General features: G+C 47.6%; 1 protein-coding gene across 3 annotated transcripts in view; it reads left to right on the top strand.

The window, feature by feature from the left end:
• The window catches only part of tspan4a (tetraspanin 4a), a 63,593-nt gene extending 43,851 nt beyond the window's left edge, over positions 1-19,742 (top strand). Inside the window, exons 5-7 of one of the 3 annotated variants that reach the window (XM_056272228.1) lie at positions 25-156; positions 19,397-19,480; positions 19,555-19,742. In XM_056272228.1, the coding sequence (XP_056128203.1) occupies positions 25-156; positions 19,397-19,480; positions 19,555-19,623 (285 nt within the window). In that variant the 3' untranslated portion in view covers positions 19,624-19,742. Of the gene's footprint in view, positions 1-24; positions 157-7,804; positions 7,895-19,396; positions 19,481-19,554 lie in introns of those variants that run through there. The other 2 variants (XM_056272230.1, XM_056272229.1) reach the window with 2 other exon arrangements.
• The last annotated feature ends 1,301 nt before the right edge of the window (positions 19,743-21,043 follow it).

Raw genomic sequence — 21,043 nt, 5'->3', positions numbered from 1 at the left:
TGATGATAGTGCTCTGTGTTGCAGTTTCGCTGCTGTGGAGTGACCAATCACACGGACTGGTTTCACGTGTACAACGCCACGCGTGTGCCGGACTCCTGCTGTCTGGAGTACAGCGATAACTGCGGCCTGGAGAATCCCGGCACCTGGTGGACGGCTGTAAGACACACCACACACTGCCCATCCTCAGTTTAACATGACTGTATGTGAGCAGGAATTATACAGTAACGGAGTAACGGACGGTGTGTGTGAGTGTGAGTAACGGACGGTGTGTGTGAGTGTGAGTAACGGACGTGTGTGTGAGTGTGAGTAACGGACGTGTGTGTGAGTGTGAGTAACGGACGTGTGTGTGAGTGTGAGTAACGGACGGTGTGTGTGAGTGTGAGTAACGGACGTGTGTGTGAGTGTGAGTAACGGACGTGTGTGTGAGTGTGAGTAACGGACGTGTGTGTGAGTGTGAGTAACGGACGGTGTGTGTGAGTGTGAGTAACGGACGTGTGTGTGAGTGTGAGTAACGGACGGTGTGTGTGAGTGTGAGTAACGGACGGTGTGTGTTAGTGTGAGTAACGGACGTGTGTGTGAGTGTGAGTAACGGACGTGTGTTTGAGTGTGAGTAACGGACGTGTGTGTGAGTGTGAGTAACGGACGTGTGTGTGAGTGTGAGTAACGGACGTGTGTGTGAGTGTGAGTAACGGACGTGTGTGTGAGTGTGAGTAACGGACGTGTGTGTGAGTGTGAGTAACGGACGTGTGTGTGAGTGTGAGTAACGGACGTGTGTGTGAGTGTGAGTAACGGACGGTGTGTGTGAGTGTGAGTAACGGACGTGTGTGTGAGTGTGAGTAACGGACGGTGTGTGTGAGTGTGAGTAACAGACGGTGTGTGTGAGTGTGAGTAACGGACGTGTGTGTGAGTGTGAGTAACGGACGGTGTGTGTGAGTGTGAGTAACGGACGTGTGTGTGAGTGTGAGTAACGGACGTGTGTGTGAGTGTGAGTAACGGACGTGTGTGTGAGTGTGAGTAACGGACGTGTGTGTGAGTGTGAGTAACGGACGGTGTGTGTGAGTGTGAGTAACGGACGTGTGTGTGTGTGTGAGTGTGAGTAACGGACGTGTGTGTGAGTGTGAGTGACGGACGTGTGTGTGAGTGTGAGTGACGGACGTGTGTGTGAGTGTGAGTAACGGACGGTGTGTGTGAGTGTGAGTAACGGACGTGTGTGTGAGTGTGAGTAACGGACGTGTGTGTGAGTGTGAGTAACGGACGTGTGTGTGAGTGTGAGTAACGGACGTGTGTGTGAGTGTGAGTAACGGACGTGTGTGTGAGTGTGAGTAACGGACGGTGTGTGTGAGTGTGAGTAACGGACGTGTGTGTGAGTGTGAGTAACGGACGGTGTGTGTGAGTGTGAGTAACGGACGGTGTGTGTGAGTGTGAGTAACGGACGTGTGTGTGAGTGTGAGTAACGGACGTGTGTGTGAGTGTGAGTAACGGACGTGTGTGTGAGTGTGAGTAACGGACGGTGTGTGTGAGTGTGAGTAACGGACGTGTGTGTGAGTGTGAGTAACGGACGTGTGTGTGAGTGTGAGTAACGGACGTGTGTGTGAGTGTGAGTAACGGACGTGTGTGTGAGTGTGAGTAACGGACGGTGTGTGTGAGTGTGAGTAACGGACGTGTGTGTGTGTGTGAGTGTGAGTAACGGACGTGTGTGTGAGTGTGAGTGACGGACGTGTGTGTGAGTGTGAGTAACGGACGGTGTGTGTGAGTGTGAGTAACGGACGTGTGTGTGAGTGTGAGTAACGGACGGTGTGTGTGAGTGTGAGTAACGGACGGTGTGTGTGAGTGTGAGTAACGGACGTGTGTGTGAGTGTGAGTAACGGACGTGTGTGTGAGTGTGAGTAACGGACGGTGTGTGTGAGTGTGAGTAACGGACGTGTGTGTGAGTGTGAGTAACGGACGTGTGTGTGAGTGTGAGTAACGGACGGTGTGTGTGAGTAACGGACGTGTGTGTGAGTGTGAGTAACGGACGTGTGTGTGAGTGTGAGTAACAGACGTGTGTGTGAGTGTGAGTAACGGACGGTGTGTGTGAGTGTGAGTAACGGACGTGTGTATGAGTGTGAGTAACGGACGTGTGTGTGAGTGTGAGTAACGGACGTGTGTGTGAGTGTGAGTGACGGACGTGTGTGTGAGTGTGAGTAACGGACGGTGTGTGTGAGTGTGAGTAACGGACGTGTGTGTGAGTGTGAGTAACGGACGGTGTGTGTGAGTGTGAGTAACGGACGTGTGTGTGAGTGTGAGTAACGGACGTGTGTGTGAGTGTGAGTAACGGACGTGTGTGTGAGTGTGAGTAACGGACGTGTGTGTGAGTGTGAGTAACGGACGTGTGTGTGAGTGTGAGTAACAGACGTGTGTGTGAGTGTGAGTAACGGACGGTGTGTGTGAGTGTGAGTAACGGACGTGTGTGTGTGTGTGAGTGTGAGTAACGGACGTGTGTGTGAGTGTGAGTAACGGACGTGTGTGTGAGTGTGAGTGACGGACGTGTGTGTGAGTGTGAGTAACGGACGGTGTGTGTGAGTGTGAGTAACGGACGTGTGTGTGAGTGTGAGTAACGGACGCTGTGTGTGAGTGTGAGTAACGGACGGTGTGTGTGAGTGTGAGTAACGGACGTGTGTGTGAGTGTGAGTAACGGACGTGTGTGTGAGTGTGAGTAACGGACGGTGTGTGTGAGTGTGAGTAACGGACGTGTGTGTGAGTGTGAGTAACGGACATGTGTGTGAGTGTGAGTAACGGACGGTGTGTGTGAGTAACGGACGTGTGTGTGAGTGTGAGTAACGGACGTGTGTGTGAGTGTGAGTAACAGACGTGTGTGTGAGTGTGAGTAACGGACGGTGTGTGTGAGTGTGAGTAACGGACGTGTGTATGAGTGTGAGTAACGGACGTGTGTGTGAGTGTGAGTAACGGACGTGTGTGTGAGTGTGAGTTACGGACGTGTGTGTGAGTGTGAGTAACGGACGGTGTGTGTGAGTGTGAGTAATGGACGTGTGTGTGAGTGTGAGTAACGGACGGTGTGTGTGAGTGTGAGTAACGGACGGTGTGTGTGAGTGTGAGTAACGGACGTGTGTGTGAGTGTGAGTAACGGACGTGTGTGTGAGTGTGAGTAACGGACGTGTGTGTGAGTGTGAGTAACGGACGTGTGTGTGAGTGTGAGTAACGGACGGTGTGTGTGAGTGTGAGTAACGGACGGTGTGTGTGAGTGTGAGTAACGGACGTGTGTGTGAGTGTGAGTAACGGACGTGTGTGTGAGTGTGAGTTGTATGGTTGCGGTTGGGTTGCGGAGAGTTTGGGTTGCGGAGAGTTTTGAGATTATGGTTTTCTAACACCTACTCCCGTGTAATGGAAATCATTATGAACATCAGCTATGCTAATTATTTCCCATCTGCCTTTCTGCTGTTATCTCGGGACGCTTGTCCCGAGAAAAATGGCGTTCGTAGGCTCCAGTTTGGTATCCTGCCTCTCACGGGGATTTCGGATGCCTCAACGCCTGTGATGAGAAGACCAACGCCTGTGAAGAGACGACTCAACGCCTGCGAAGAGACGACTCAACGCCGGCGATATGTTATCCCCTAAATATTACATGATTAACTAAATGTATTTTTTCCAGGTACTCTCTGATATGCACTTACTGTAAAGCTTCTTTAAAACCCTATGATTGTTAGCCAGAGGAGAACTGGCCCCTGACTAGCCTGGGTTCTCCCAAGGTTTTTTTCTCCATCCAATCTGATGGAGTTTTGGTTCCTTGCCACTGTCGCCTTGCTTTTGGCTTGCTTAGTTGGGGATATTTAATATTCAACAATATTATTGAACTGTGTTGTACTACTTTCATGTTATCACTGTGAAGCTGCTTTGATGCAATCTGTATTGTGAAAAGCGCTATATAAATAAATGTGACTTGACTTGACTTGAGTAACGGACGGTGTGTGTGAGTGTGAGTAACGGACGGTGTGTGTGAGTGTGAGTAACGGACGTGTGTGTGAGTGTGAGTAACGGACGTGTGTGTGAGTGTGAGTAACGGACGTGTGTGTGAGTGTGAGTAACGGACGTGTGTGTGAGTGTGAGTAACGGACGGTGTGTGTGAGTGTGAGTAACGGACGTGTGTGTGAGTGTGAGTAACGGACGTGTGTGTGAGTGTGAGTAACGGACGTGTGTGTGAGTGTGAGTGACGGACGTGTGTGTGAGTGTGAGTAACGGACGGTGTGTGTGAGTGTGAGTAACGGACGTGTGTGTGAGTGTGAGTAACGGACGGTGTGTGTGAGTGTGAGTAACGGACGGTGTGTGTGAGTGTGAGTAACGGACGTGTGTGTGAGTGTGAGTAACGGACGTGTGTGTGAGTGTGAGTAACGGACGTGTGTGTGAGTGTGAGTAACGGACGTGTGTGTGAGTGTGAGTAACGGACGGTGTGTGTGAGTGTGAGTAACGGACGTGTGTGTGAGTGTGAGTAACGGACGGTGTGTGTGAGTGTGAGTAACGGACGTGTGTGTGAGTGTGAGTAACGGACGTGTGTGTGAGTGTGAGTAACGGACGTGTGTGTGAGTGTGAGTAACGGACGTGTGTGTGAGTGTGAGTAACGGACGGTGTGTGTGAGTGTGAGTAACGGACGTGTGTGTGAGTGTGAGTAACGGACGTGTGTGTGAGTGTGAGTAACGGACGTGTGTGTGAGTGTGAGTGACGGACGTGTGTGTGAGTGTGAGTAACGGACGGTGTGTGTGAGTGTGAGTAACGGACGTGTGTGTGAGTGTGAGTAACGGACGGTGTGTGTGAGTGTGAGTAACGGACGGTGTGTGTGAGTGTGAGTAACGGACGTGTGTGTGAGTGTGAGTAACGGACGTGTGTGTGAGTGTGAGTAACGGACGTGTGTGTGAGTGTGAGTAACGGACGTGTGTGTGAGTGTGAGTAACGGACGGTGTGTGTGAGTGTGAGTAACGGACGTGTGTGTGAGTGTGAGTAACGGACGTGTGTGTGAGTGTGAGTAACGGACGTGTGTGTGAGTGTGAGTGACGGACGTGTGTGTGAGTGTGAGTAACGGACGGTGTGTGTGAGTGTGAGTAACGGACGTGTGTGTGAGTGTGAGTAACGGACGGTGTGTGTGAGTGTGAGTAACGGACGGTGTGTGTGAGTGTGAGTAACGGACGTGTGTGTGAGTGTGAGTAACGGACGTGTGTGTGAGTGTGAGTAACGGACGTGTGTGTGAGTGTGAGTAACGGACGGTGTGTGTGAGTGTGAGTAACGGACGTGTGTGTGAGTGTGAGTAACGGACGTGTGTGTGAGTGTGAGTAACGGACGTGTGTGTGAGTGTGAGTAACGGATGGTGTGTGTGAGTGTGAGTAACGGACATGTGTGCGAGTGTGAGTAACGGACATGTGTGCGAGTGTGAGTAACGGACGGTGTGTGTAAGTGTGAGTAACGGACGCGTATGTGAGTGTCAAGTCAAGTCAAGTCACCTTTATTTATATAGCGCTTTTTACAATACAGATTGTATCAAAGCGCTTCACAGTGATAACATGAAAACAATATAACAAAAACAATATAACAATATAACAAAGTTTGTTTCTAAAAGAAATTGCGTCAACGTCCACCTTAAGTAAGGCAGATCAATAATATTATTGAATATTAAATGTTAAATGTCCCCAACTAAGCAAGCCAAAAGCCAAGGCAACAGTGGCAAGGAACCAAAACTCCATCAGGTGACAGAATGGAGAAAAAAACCTTGGGAGAAACCAGACTCAGTCGGGGGGCCAGTTCTCCTCTGGCCAACGAAGGAACAGTGCATGATTCGGGCAGCATTACAAGTCAGATTGGATCGGAACATTTAGAGTATTTTTTGGAAGTCCAAGTATGCACGCCTGTCTTAAGACGAGTTGTTGAGGATCAGTGGCGTCCACCATAGAGAGTCCATATCGCCCGTGTTAAGTCGTCACTTCATAGGCTTTGTGATTGGAGCATCTGAAGTCTCCGTGAGAGGCTGGATACAAACTGGAGCTGACGAACGCCATTTTCTCGGGACTCGCGTCCCGAGATAACAGCAGAAAAGCAAAGGGAAAATAATTAGCGTAGCTGCTGTTCATAATGATGATTTCCATAACAGACAAAACATGAAGACAGTGACTCTTGCGTCCCAAAATCACCCCCCTCCGTCCCCCACTCAACTCAGCCCAGCTTACTGACCTCTACGTCCCTCTTGCTGCTGAGACCTAACCACAATCTCACAATCTCTCCGCAACCCAACCATACGCGCCAACCCATTGACTAAGGCTGTCGAGCCCCACTGGTGCGTGAATAGGCAGTTTCAGTGGACAACGGTTCCGTATGGCATACTACCTACCGCAACACAATATCTGCCCAACCACCCGTCATTCACGCAATATACACAGGAACGTAATGACTGCAAATACTATGCAACCTATACAGATAACCTACAGTCTCTTCAAGTTTTATAGTATTAAATGCATTTGATCTGATTCAGCAGTATAATAAAAGGTAAGCATTATGTAAATGCTTGGCTAAAAAGATGCGTCTTTAATCTAGTTTTAAACTGGGACAGCGAGTCAGAGCCTCGAACAATATCAGGAAGGCTATTCCCGAGTTTAGGAGCTAAATGTGAGAACGCCCTCCCTCCTTTAGTGGACTTAGATATCCTAGGAATGACTAGAAGCCTCGAATTTAGTGATCTTAAAGAACGCGATGGATTGTAGGGCGATAGAAGGTCCATTAAATACACAGGAGCTAAACCATTTAGGGCTTTATAGGTCAGTAATAGTACTTTGTAATTGATACGGAACTTGATAGGTAACCAGTGTAGAGATGATAAAATTGGTGTTATATGATCATATTTTCTTGACCTAGTAAGAACTCTAGCGGCTGCATTTTGCACTAACTGTAGCTTGTTTATTGAGGATGCAGGACAACCGGCTAATAAAGCATTACAGTAATCTAGTCTCGAGGTCATGAATGCATGAACTAACTTTTCTGCATCGGAAACAGATAGCATGTTACGTAATTTAGCAATGTTTCTAAGGTGGAAAAAGGCCGTAACGGACGTGTGAGTAACGGACGTGTGTGTGAGTGTGAGTAACGGACGTGTGTGTGAGTGTGAGTAACGGACGGTGTGTGTGAGTGTGAGTAACGGACGTGTGTGTGAGTGTGAGTAACGGACATGTGTGCGAGTGTGAGTAACGGACGGTGTGTGTGAGTGTGAGTAACGGACATGTGTGCGAGTGTGAGTAACGGACGGTGTGTGTGTGTGAGTGTGAGTAACGGACGTGTGTGTGAGTGTGAGTAACGGACGTGTGTGTGAGTAACGGACGTGTGTGTGAGTGTGAGTAACGGACGTGTGTGTGAGTGTGAGTAACGGAGGTGTGTGTGAGTGTGAGTAACGGACGGTGTGTGTGAGTGTGAGTAACGGACGGTGTGTGTGAGTGTGAGTAACGGACGTGTGTGTGAGTGTGAGTAACGGACGTGTGTGTGAGTGTGAGTAACGGACGGTGTGTGTGAGTGTGAGTAACGGATATGTGTGTGAGTGTGAGTAACGGACGGTGTGTGTGAGTAACGGACGGTGTGTGTGTGTGTGTGTGTGTGTTGACAGCCGTGTTATGAGCGTGTGAAGGGATGGTGTGTGTGAGTAACAGACAGTGTGTGTGTGTGTGTGTGTGTGTGTGTGTGTGTGTGTGTGTGTGTGTGTTGACAGCCGTGTTATGAGCGTGTGAAGGGATGGTGTGTGTTAGTAACAGACGGTGTGTGTGTGTGTGTGTGTGTGTTACAGCCGTGTTACGAGCGTGTGAAGGGATGGTGTGTGTTAGTAACAGATGGTGTGTGTGTGTGTGTGTGTGTGTGTTGACAGCCGTGTTACGAGCGTGTGAAGGGATGGTGTGTGTTAGTAACAGATGGTGTGTGTATGTGTGTGTGTGTTGACAGCCGTGTTATGAGCATGTGAAGGGATGGTGTGTGTTAGTAACAGACGGTGTGTGTGTGTTAAAGCTGTGTTACGAGCGTGTGAAGGGATGGTGTGTGTTAGTACCAGATGGTGTGTGTGTGTGTGTGTGTGTGTTGACAGCCGTGTTACGAGCGTGTGAAAGATGGTGTGTGTTAGTACCAGATGGTGTGTGTGTGTGTGTGTGTTGACAGCCATGTTACGAGCGTGTGAAGGGATGGTGTGAGTAACAGACGGTGTGTGTGTGTGTGTGTGTGTGTGTTGACAGCCGTGTTATGAGCGTGTGAAGGGATGGTGTGTGTTAGAAACAGACGGTGTATGTGTGTGTGTGTGTGTGTGTGTTACAGCCGTGTTACGAGCGTGTGAAGGGATGGTGTGTGTTAGTAACAGATGGTGTGTGTGTGTGTGTGTGTGTGTGTGTTGACAGCCGTGTTACGAGCGTGTGAAGGGATGGTGTGTTTGTGAGTAACAGACAGTGTGTGTGTGTGTGTGTGTGTTGACAGCCATGTTACGAGCGTGTGAAGGGATGGTGTGAGTAACAGACGGTGTGTGTGTGTGTGTGTTGACAGCCGTGTGTGTGAAGGGATGGTGTGTGTAAGTAACGGACGGTGTCAAGTCAAGTCAAGTCACATTTATTTATATAGCGCTTTTCACAATACAGATTGCATCAAAGCAGCTTCACAGTGATAACATGAAAGTAGTACAACACAGTTCAATAATATTGTTGAATATTAAATATCCCCAACTAAGCAAGCCAAAAGCAAGGCGACAGTGGCAAGGAACCAAAACTCCATCAGATTGGATGGAGAAAAAAACCTTGGGAGAACCCAGGCTAGTCAGGGGCCAGTTCTCCTCTGGCTAACAATCATAGGGTTTTAAAGAAGCTTTACAGTAAGTGCATATCAGAAAGTACCTGGAAAAAATACATTTAGTTAATCATGTAATATTTAGGGGATAACATATCGCCGGCGTTGAGTCGTCTCTTCGCAGGCGTTGAGTCGTCTCTTCACAGGCGTTGGTCTTCTCATCACAGGCGTTGAGGCATCCGAAATCCCCGTGAGAGGCAGGATACCAAACTGGAGCCTACGAACGCCATTTTTCTCGGGACAAGCGTCCCGAGATAACAGCAGAAAGGCAGATGGGAAATAATTAGCATAGCTGATGTTCATAATGATTTCCATTACACGGGAGTAGGTGTTAGAAAACCATAATCTCACAACTCTCCGTAACCCAAACTCTCCGCAACCCAACCGCAACCATACGGACCGACCCGTTTGTCTATAAAGGCCTGTACACACCGGGACGAATATCGGCTCGCGTTATTCGTCAGCGTTTTTCAACGCGTTTTTTGTGTTCACACCCAAGCGATTTTCGCTGACGATGAGCCGAGTGAACACGCAAATTCATTCCCTGACATTAGATGGCGCTTAATGTAAAACAGAAATACCCCGGTCCACAAAGTGGCGCTGCGCAACTACGCTTCTGACACTCGCTTGTCACTCAGAAGAAGAGAGCAAGTTTGTCGCGTTTGTTATATGGTTCTTTTTTGTCGTTGGTGTCTCTTTATAAAGACACCAACAAGACCAGCAGCTCTACTCATCTAGCCTTACATCTTCCTCGTCTTATTTCTTCCCGGCAGAGTGTAGACGCTGTATATCTTCTTCGCCATTACGTATGTGTGCTCGGCAAGACCGTTTTGTGTTTGAGCGCCCCCAAGTTGTGTTTTACTGTAACTTCAGAAGCTCCAGACACGTGAGCAAAAGCGCCAATCTCATTGGTCGGATAGTTTTTGACGCGGCGCGTCAAACCAAAAAAACGAACCCGAGGCGTTTTTAAAAAAATGACGCTTTTACGCGTGGCGTTTTACGCGTTGGTGTGAACACTCACATTGGCGCCCTTTTTTTAGTCACGAGGCGTTAAACGTCGGCGAATAACGCGCGCGAAATTCGTCCCGGTGTGAACAGGCCTTAAGGCTGTCGAGCCCCACTGGTGCGTTAAGCAGTTTCAGTGGCAAACGGTTCCGTATGGCATAGCAGAGGACTAAAAGGTAAGCATTATGTGAATGCTTGACTAAAGAGACACGTCTTTAGTCTAGTTTTAAACTGTGTCAGCGAGTCAGAGCATCGGACCGTATCGGGAAGGCTATTCCAGAGTTTTGGAGCTAAATGCGAGAATGCCCTCCCTCCTTTCGTGGACTTCGATATCCTAGGAATGACCAGAAGCCTTGAATTTAGTGATCTTAGAGAACGCGGTGGATTGTAGGGCGAAAGAAGGTCCGTTAAGTACATAGGAGCTAAACCATTAAGGGCTTTATAGGTCAGTAGTAGTACTTTGTAATTGATACGGAACTTAATAGGTAACCAGTGCAGAGATGATAAAATCGGTGTTATATGATCATATTTTCTTGATCTAGTAAGAACTCTAGCGGCTGCATTTTGCACTAACTGTAGCTTGTTTATTGAGGATGCAGGACAACCAGCTAATAAAGCATTACAGTAATCTAGTCTCGAGGTCATGAATGCATGAACTAACTTTTCTGCATCAGAAACAGATAGCATGTTACGTAATTTAGCAATGTTTCTAAGGTGGAAAAAGGCTGTTCTTGTAACAGATGAAATATGATTTTCGAAAGACAAGTTGCGGTCTAGTATAACACCCAGGTCTTTTACTGTAGTGGAAAAAGTAACAGGGCATCCTTCTATATTAAAGTCGTATTGTAAGAGGTTTTGTGTGTAGTTTTTTGGACCAATAAGTAATACCTCCGTTTTATCTGAATTTAATAGCAGGAAATTACGCGTCATCCAGCATTTTATATCTTTGAGACATTCTGTCAATTTAGATGAGGTAATGTTTTCATCTGGTCGTGATGAAATATATAATTGAGTGTCGTTGTGACGATCAGCAGTTGTAGTGCCCTCGAGAGCCTCTGGAGGGCACTCTCACATTGTTTTATGTTTTCCCCATGGACTCATTATGTTTTATTATGTTCAGCTGTGTTTCATTATTGGTGATTGAGCTCCTGATTTAAACCTGTGTTTCTCCTTGGTCCTTTGCGAAGTCTTGTTACACTGTAAGCGTGCATCTCTGAGCATTATTCCTTGTTTTAGTATTCCGTGTTTCCCTGGACTCCTGATCTTTGCCTGTTACCTGGACTGTTTGAACCTGTGCTGCCTGCCTCGACCTAAGCCTGTTTTGACCACGAGTTTCCTCATTGCCCCTTTTTGAACTGTCTGCTTGAGTTTATGTCTGCTTGGCTTTAAGTTTAAATAAAGTGCTGCACATGGATCCGACCGCCTCTGTCCGTACGTTACAGAAGACTTCGCCAAACGAGGATCCAGCAGACTTTCAGCATCTATCCACCGTGGTCAAGACTCGAGCTTCCATGCTAGCCTCTCATCACTTACAGCTGACGGGACTAACCTCTCTCCTCGATGAACTAGCAAGCTCCATACTAACGTTATCTCCGCAGAGCTCAAGCACAGCCGCTAATCTAGCCAGAGCTCCCGCTGCACCTGTTCCACCGCAAACCAGTGTGAGTACTGCATCTAACTATTCCAGTCAGTCATTTCCTGAAAAGTTTGATGGCTCACCTGTGGCGTGTGAAGGATTTCTTCAGCAGTGCAGTTTGTACATGAATCATTATCCCCAGTTTTACACCTCGGGTAACGACCGCGTTTCCCTCATCTGCTCACTGCTCACTGGAAAGGCTCTGGAGTGGGCAGGCGCGCTCTGGGAACCAGGTCGGATGTCGTTCCCTTCTTATGAGGTATTTATCGCCCTATTCAGAGAGGCTTTTGAACTCCCCGCAGAAGAGGAGGATCCCGAGGAACTGCTCTTGTCTCTGCGTCGGGGAGGTTCGTATGCGGCGGATTTCTCTCACTCATTCCGCACGCCGCTAAAGCCTCAGCTCGCCAAACTGTTTGATCCTCCCTTGAGGACCGTCAGAGGGGCTTTCAAGTTTATCGTTCCTGCCAAACCCACTCATCGTATCGGACCCCTCGAGCCCGTATTCCGCACTGGTTTTGTTGAACTTGCTAATCCAGATACAGCGGAGGTTTCGCCGGCCGAACTGGAGTTTGAGCACGTGCCAGCCGACTCTAAAGAATCGAATCCCGAGTCAAGTGAATCAAGTCCCGAATCAAGTCCCGAGTCAAGTGCCGAGTCAAGTGAGTCAAGTGAGTCAAGTGAGTCAAGTGCCGCCGAGTCAAGTTCCAAGTCAAGTGAGTCCAGCCAAGTGAAAGTTTCAAGCCCAGTGAAGCGCCGTCGCAGGAGGAGGAGGAGGACTCGTTTGGCTCGCCAGGCTCCGGAAGGCGTTCCCAGATGCCTCGCCCTGCCGGCCCCGCCTCTGCGCCTCGCCCTGCCGGCCCCGCCTCTGCGCCTCGCCCTGCCGGCCCCGCCTCTGCGCCTCGCCCTGCCGGCCCCGCCTCTGCGCCTCGCCCTGCCGGCCCCGCCTCTGCGCCTCGCCCTGCCGGTCCCGCCTCTGCGCCTCGCCCTGCCTGCGCCCTTCAAGCTCCGGGAGGGCTTTCCTGAACCTGTGAATTTCCCCAAGTATTTTTTTGGGGGGGGCAGTAGGTACTCTGTGAGGGCCATGGAGGTGACGCTGACATGGACCTCATCTGAGTCTGCTCCGCCCTCGTCTCCCTCCGAGTCTGCTCCGCCCTCGTCTGAGTCTGCTCCGCCCTCGTCTGAGTCTGCTCCGCCCTCGTCTGAGTCTGCTCCGCCCTCGTCTGAGTCTGCTCCGCCCTCGTCTGAGTCTGCTCCGCCCTCGTCTCCCTCCGAGTCTGCTCCGCCCTCGTCTGAGTCTGCTCCGCCCTCGTCTCCCTCTGAGTCTGCTCTGCCCTCGTCTGAGTCTGCTCCTCCCTCGTTTCCGTCCGAGTCTGCTCCGTCCTGGTCCCCTTCCAAGTGTGTTCAACCCTGGTCTCCTGTCAAGTGTGTTCAACCCTGGTCTCCTGTCAAGTGTGTTCAACCCTGGTCTCCTGTCAAGTGTGTTCCACCCTGGTTGTCTTCGACGCGTGCTTCCCTGTGGTCTCTTGCCCCGCTGTGGTCTCCAGGCCCGAGGCCTCTCCATGTGCCTTGCCTCCTGCCTCTCCACGGGCCTGGCCCTCCATCCCAGCCCCCGTTGACCTCCCCCCGGAGCTCTTAGGAGCGTCTGGAAGCCGCTCCTTAGAGGGGGGGTTATGTGACGATCAGCAGTTGTAGTGCCCTCGAGAGCCTCTGGAGGGCACTCTCACATTGTTTTATGTTTTCCCCATGGACTCATTATGTTTTATTATGTTCAGCTGTGTTTCATTATTGGTGATTGAGCTCCTGATTTAAACCTGTGTTTCTCCTTGGTCCTTTGCGAAGTCTTGTTACACTGTAAGCGTGCATCTCTGAGCATTATTCCTTGTTTTAGTATTCCGTGTTTCCCTGGACTCCTGATCTTTGCCTGTTACCTGGACTGTTTGAACCTGTGCTGCCTGCCTCGACCTAAGCCTGTTTTGACCACGAGTTTCCTCATTGCCCCTTTTTGAACTGTCTGCTTGAGTTTATGTCTGCTTGGCTTTAAGTTTAAATAAAGTGCTGCACATGGATCCGACCGCCTCTGTCCGTACGTTACAGTCGTCAGCATAACAGTGGAAATTAATTCCATGTTTTCTTATAATATTACCAAGTGGCAGCATATATATTGAGAATAGCAGAGGGCCTAGCACCGATCCTTGCGGTACTCCGTAGTCTACTGACGTTAACTTTGATTTTCCCCCGTGTAAAGAGACAAAATGATAACGGTCAGATAAGTACGATCTAAACCAGCTTAATGCCTGTCCCTGAACACCAGTGTAGTTTTGTAGTCGATCCAAGAGTATTTTATGATCTATAGTGTCGAACGCGGCGCTAAGATCAAGTAGGACTAGTATTGAGATACAGCCTTGGTCAGAAGCTAAGAGTAGATCATTTGTAATTTTAACTAGCGCAGTTTCTGTACTATGATGCGGTCTGAATCCTGACTGGAATTTTTCATAGATATCATTTTCTTGCAAAAAAGAGCACAGTTGAGCGGATACAACTTTTTCTAGTATTTTGGACATAAATGGAAGATTTGAAATGGGTCTGTAATTTGCTAGGTTATTTGGATCTAGTTGCGGTTTCTTAATGAGAGGTTTTATTACTGCCAACTTGAATATTCTTGGAACATGACCTAAGAATAAAGACGAGTTAATAATATTAAGAAGAGGCTCTTCCACTACAGGTAACACTTCTTTCAGTAGTTTAGTGGGTATTGGATCTAATGAGCATGTTGTTGGTTTAGATGCAATAATAAGTTTATTTAGCTCTTCCTGTCCTATCGTTGCAAAGCGGTGTAGTTGTTCTTGAGGGGCGATAATTGAGGCTGAATCATAAGAGACCATAGAGGATTGTACATTTATAATTGTGTTTCGAATGCTTTCTATTTTCTCATTGAAATAATTCATAAAATCATTACTACTAAACTGTAACGGTATATTTTGCTCTGGTGATGTCTGTTTATTTGTTAGTCTAGCCACGGTGTTAAATAAGAACCTTGGATTATTTTGGTTATTTTCTATTAGTTTGCGGAGGTGCTCAGCCCTGGCTGTTTTTAGAGCCTTTTTATAACGTGACATACTGTCTTTCCACGCGATTCTAAAGACCTCTAAATTAGTTTGTTTCCATTTACGCTCTAGGTTACGAGTTTCTCTCTTGATATCATGCGTAACACTGTTGTACCATGGTGCTTTAGTTTTCTCTTTAACCTTTTTTAATCTAATTGGTGCAACAATATCTAATGTACTAGTGAAAATGGTGCTCAAACTGCTAGTCATTTCCTCTAGTTCATCTGTTAGTTTGGGTTCACTGAGCAGCTGAGATAGATCAGGTAAGCTATTTGAGAATCTATCTATAGTGGTTGGAAGGATTGTTCTGCCTGGTCTATAACGTGGCGCAACATGACATATTTCAGCAGTACGTATTATGCACGTTACCATGTAATGATCAGTGACATCATCACTTTGCGGTATAATATCTATATCAGTTGGATTGGTTCCATATGATATAATTAAATCTAGTGTATGATTTAGACGATGAGTGGGACCACGGACGTTTTGCTTGACCCCAAAGGAGTTTAATAAATCTGTAAACGCAGCCCCTAAGGCATCATTTTTGTTGTCTACGTGTATGTTAAAATCTCCAACAATTATTGCTTTATCGACATTGACCAATAGATCCGAGAGAAAGTCTGCAAACTCTTTTAGAAATTCAGCATATGGCCCTGGAGGTCTATATACAGTAGCCAAGGCTAGAGATAATATGGATTTCTTTCTTACATCTAAGAGCGTAACATTTAGCATAAGTACTTCAAACGAATTAAATCTGTGACCTGTTTTCTGAGAAATATTAAGAATATCTTTATAGATTGTTGCAACACCGCCGCCACGACCAGTCAGACGGGGCTCATGCTTATAACAGTATCTTGGCGGAGTAGACTCATTTAGACCGAAATACTCATTTGGTTTAAGCCAGGTTTCAGTAAGGCAAAGTATATCGAAATTATTATCTGTGACCATTTCATTTACAATAACCGCTTTAGGTGTGAGCGATCTAATGTTTAGAAGACCTAGCTTTAGAAATTCTTTTTGTTCACTGATATTTAGATTTTCTGGTTTAATTACAATAAGATTTTTGCTAGATCCTGCACTAGATTTATTGTTTGGCTTCACTAAACGAGGAATAGACACAGTTTCTATATAATGTTCTTCACTACGTATATCAATTAAGTTTGGACAGCAAAGACTGTGATTTGGATTTTGACTTATTAGTCATCTGGTGCGTAACGTCTTGGAGATATTATCCGACAGAACAGCCGCTCCGGCTCTGCTGGGGTGCAGGCCATCAGCACGGTACAGCCTGGGTCGCTCCCAAAACAGATTCCAATTATTTACAAAGAGCAGTTTCTGTTCATTACACAGTGACATTAACCATTCATTTAGTGCAAATAGTCTACTGAACCTTTCTTGTCCTAGTCGGTACGTGGGAAGCGGTCCAGACACGATGATCGTTGCCTCAGGCGCTGTGTTGCGTACGGTCTCGATCAGGCTCATGTAGTCCTTCTTCAGAACCTCCGTCTGCCGCAGCCTGACGTCGCTCCCTCCCGCATGCAGCACCACAGCTCCGACGCGCTCGTCCCCGGTCAGGATTTCGGGAACCTGTGCAGCGATATCAAGAACACGAGCACCAGGAAAGCAGTGAGAGCGCACCTTACCTTTACCTGAGGTAGCACGGACATGGCGGACCATGGACGTGCCGATGATCACGGCGTCGTCGCGTTTCGACTCGCGAAGAGGGGAGAAGCGGTTCCGAGTGGAGATCTCGAAGACCGGGAGGGGCGGAGGAGTAGCTCTGGTCCTGGCTCGCGTCTTCCGCTGCGTGATCCATGGTCCATTGTGTTGTGTCGGTGCCGGAGTAAATGAAGCCCGAGATGATCGCGTCCTTCTGGACAGAGAAACACACGGAGTAGACGAACTCGGAGTTAAAGAGTTACTAACCACTAACTTGTGAGCATCGGCGCGTGCTGCTTCAAGTGCTGATCGCCGATCCAACAGCTCGGCTTGCTTTTCCAGCAGACCACGGATCTGTTTCTCCACGGATTCCAGCTCCAGATTCACCGAGAATAGCTCGAAAGTGTCCTCACCTGCACTCAGAGGTAAAGTTAGACACGCATCCGATATGTTCGCCATTATAACAAATGAGCTGTAAATTAGCAGTGATACTACAACTATCAGTACTAATTTAGGACTGCAATGTCAATATAACTCGTGTCCTTTCAGTGAAAGGATGTAATATTAGACGGCCGAGGCCACGCGTGAAATGTTAGCGGGCTAAAGGCTAGTAGCCGAGAATCGAAAGGTTGGATATAAGTAGCGATATCAAAGCAATCTAATTGTTTTTTATAAGGAATAGTTTCGTGGATAAGTTCACATGATATAAAAATAAAAAGTGCTTGCTTATAAATGCCTGGTAAAGCAATAAAACAAGGATTAATGAAGTAATTCGCCGGAGCAACGGAGTAAGCCGGTGTGTGTGTGTGTGTGTGTGTGTTGACAGCCGTGTTATGAGCGTGTGAAGGGATGGTGTGTGTTAGAAACAGACGGTGTGTGTGTGTGTGTGTGTGTTACAGCCGTGTTACGAGCGTGTGAAGGGATGGTGTGTGTTAGTAACAGATGGTGTGTGTGTGTGTGTGTGTGTGTGTGTGTTGACAGTCGTGTTATGAGCATGTGAAGGGATGGTGTGTGTTAGTAACAGACGGTGTGTGTGTGTGTGTGTGTGTGTGTGTGTGTGTGTTACAGCCGTGTTACGAGCGTGTGAAGGGATGGTGTGTGTTAGTAACAGACGGTGTGTGTGTGTGTGTGTGTGTTACAGCCGTGTTACGAGCGTGTGAAGGGATGGTGTGAGTAACAGACGGTGTGTGTGTGTGTGTGTGTGTGTGTTACAGCCGTGTTACGAGCGTGTGAAGGGATGGTGTGTGTTAGTAACAGATGGTGTGTGTGTGTGTGTGTGTTACAGCTGTGTTACGAGCGTATGAAGGGATGGTGTGAGTAACAGACGGTGTGTGTGTGTGTGTGTGTTACAGCCGTGTTACGAACGTGTGAAGGGATGGTGTGTTTGTTAGTAACAGACGGTGTGTGTGTGTGTGTGTTGACAGCCGTGTTACGAGCGTGTGAAGGGATGGTGTGAGTAACAGACGGTGTGTGTGTGTGTGTGTGTGTTGCTTGTGTGTGTGTGTGTTGACAGCCGTGTTACGAGCGTGTGAAGGGATGGTGTGAGTAACAGACGGTGTGTGTGTGTGTGTGTGTGTGTGTGTGTGTTACAGCTGTGTTACGAGCGTGTGAAGGGATGGTGTGAGTAACAGACGGTGTGTGTGTGTATGTGTGTTACAGCCGTGTTACGAGCATGTGAAGGGATGGTGTGAGTAACAGACGATGTTTGTGTGTGTGTGTGTGTGTTACAGCCGTGTTACGAGCGTGTGAAGGGATGGTGTGAGTAACAGACGGTGTGTGTGTGTATGTGTGTTACAGCCGTGTTACGAGCATGTGAAGGGATGGTGTGAGTAACAGACGGTGTGTGTGTGTGTGTGTGTGTGTGTGTGTGTGTGTGTTACAGCCGTGTTACGAGCGTGTGAAGGGATGGTGTGAGTAACAGACGGTGTGTGTGTGTGTGTGTGTGTGTGTGTGTGTGTGTGTGTTACAGCCGTGTTACGAGCGTGTGAAGGGATGGTGTGAGTAACAGACGGTGTGTGTGTGTGTGTGTGTTTGTGTGTGTGTGTGTTACAGGCGTGTAACGAGCGTGTGAAGGGATGGTGTGAGTAACAGACGGTGTGTGTGTGTGTGTGTGTGTGTGTGTGTTACAGCCGTGTTACGAGCGTGTGAAGGGATGGTATGAGTAACAGACGGTGTGTGTGTGTGTGTGTGTGTGTGTGTGTGTGTGTGTGTGTGTGTGTTACAGCCGTGTTACGAGCGTGGGAAGGGATGGTGTGAGTAACAGACGGGTTGTGTGTGTGTGTGTGTGTGTGTGTGTTACAGCCGTGTTACGAGCGTGTGAAGGGATGGTGTGAGTAACAGACGGTGTGTGTGTGTGTGTGTGTGTGTGTGTTGACAGCCGTGTTACGAGCGTGTGAAGGGATGGTGTGAGTAACAGACGGTGTGTGTGTGTGTGTGTGTGTGTGTGTTACAGCTGTGTTACGAGCATGTGAAGGGATGGTGTGAGTAACAGACGATGTTTGTGTGTGTGTGTGTGTGTTACAGCTGTGTTACGAGCATGTGAAGGGATGGTGTGAGTAACAGACGATGTGTGTGTGTGTGTGTGTGTGTGTGTGTGTGTGTGTGTGTGTGTTACAGCCGTGTTACGAGCGTGTGAAGGGATGGTCTGAGTAACAGACGGGTTGTGTGTGTGTGTGTGTGTGTGTGTGTGTGTGTGTGTGTTACAGCCGTGTTACGAGCGTGTGAAGGGATGGTGTGAGTAACAGACGGTGTGTGTGTGTGTGTGTGTGTGTTACAGCCGTGTTACGAGCGTGTGAAGGGATGGTATGAGTAACAGACGTGTGTGTGTGTGTGTGTGTGTGTGTGTGTGTGTGTGTGTGTGTGTGTGTGTGTGTGTGTGTTACAGCCGTGTTACGAGCGTGTGAAGGGATGGTGTGAGTAACAGACGGGTTGTGTGTGTGTGTGTGTGTGTGTGTGTGTTACAGCCGTGTTACGAGCGTGTGAAGGGATGGTGTGAGTAACAGACGGTGTGTGTGTGTGTGTGTGTGTGTGTGTGTGTTACAGCCGTGTTACGAGCGTGTGAAGGGATGGTGTGAGTAACAGACGGTGTGTGTGTGTGTGTGTGTGTGTGTGTGTGTGTGTGTGTGTGTGTGTGTGTGTGTGTGTGTTACAGCCGTGTTACGAGCGTGTGAAGGGATGGCTGCAGGATAATCTGGTGGCGCTGTGGATCTTCGCTCTCTGCACGGCTCTGACACAGGTACTGAACAGAACACACACCACAATGATCCGGATATGAGAGAGATTGTCATTTACATGCGTTTGTGTGTCCAGATCCTGGGGCTCGTGTTCTCCATGACCATGTTCTGCCAGGCGGTGAAAGCGGACACGTTCTACGCATAGAGACCCGTTCCAGCCCGTTCTGCTTCATCTTCACACACGTCACTCTCTATCGCTGTAGCAATCAAGCCTAACATTTTGCTAACGCACACTGATATTTGCAACATGATTTTATAATTCAATTCAACAAAAAAAAAATGAAGAAAAAAAATATTACAAATTGCTCTTTATTGTAAATATTTACTGGACAATTTGTCCATTTGTGAAGAAAATATAGCAATGTTAAACAGAAACCAGTAACTAATGTCATGATTTTATATTTCTATAATTTCATATTAATACGAATGAAATGAACAACAGCAATTTTAATTTAGTCAGAGTGGGTTCTCAATAACTTTAAAAGGCAAGATATTAAGATCACGTTGTATATCTGAGACAGTCTTCACAACTAAAGCAGAAGCAAGACTTCAGTGGAGTTGTGATTCGGTTCTTGTGTAGAAAGCAGAAGCTCTTATGCAGTCAAACAGCGAAACAGAAGCACAGCTGCCGTTACACCAGCAGGAGTGTGTCCTGCGTGCGGCTCCAGAGTCCGCAAACTCCATCAAACCATTCTCATAATAAGGCATCTAGAATTATTCATGGAGCTGATGAAACACCTATAATCATTCGTCATGTTTACTCATCCCTTTCCTTAAGAATGGGTTAAAGGCTGAAATATGAGGATTATCATTTTATCAAACGTTTTGTCAATACTTCATTTGAATATGTAACCCATGTTAGTAACATTATGTTGTAACACTAGTTCATTTAAAGTCCGCCCATCACTGTTAATGTTATTATTCGTTTCTGCTGTTGTTGCATTTATTAAAGACTTAACAAGTCAGTAAATCAAATGCTTGTCTGCTAATGTGTGTGTGTGTGTGTGTGTGCGCGCGCGCATGTGTGTGTGTGTGTGTGTGTGTGTGTGTGTGTGTGTGTGTGCGTGTGTGAAACAAAAAATCAAATGTATTAATTTCCACAATATTTTGAAGCAGCACAACTGATATAAACACTGATAATAATCATAAATGTTTCTTGAGCATCAGATCCTCATATTAGAGTGATTTCTGAAGGATCATGTGACACTGAAGACTGGAGTAATGATGCTGAACATTCAGCTTTGATCACAGGAATAAATTACACTTTACTATATATTCATATATTTTACTATATAGAAAACAGCTGATTTACATTATGATATTTCACAATATTACTGTTTTTTTATTAAATAAATGCAACCTTGGTTGAGCAGAAAATATATTTTAAAAACATTAAAAACCTTAACGATCTCAAACTTTTGAACGGCAGTGTACACACACACACACACACACACACACGCACGCACGCACGCACGCACACACACACACACACACACGCGCGCACACACACACGCACGCACACGCGGGCGCACACACACACACGCACACACACACGCACGCACGCT

The sequence above is a fragment of the Rhinichthys klamathensis genome, unplaced genomic scaffold (genome assembly GCF_029890125.1).
Source record: "Rhinichthys klamathensis goyatoka isolate OS25496 unplaced genomic scaffold, OSU_Roscu_1.1 h1tg000332l_1, whole genome shotgun sequence".
Lineage (NCBI taxonomy): Eukaryota > Metazoa > Chordata > Actinopteri > Cypriniformes > Leuciscidae > Rhinichthys > Rhinichthys klamathensis.
This window is presented reverse-complemented; position numbering and strand designations above follow the sequence as displayed.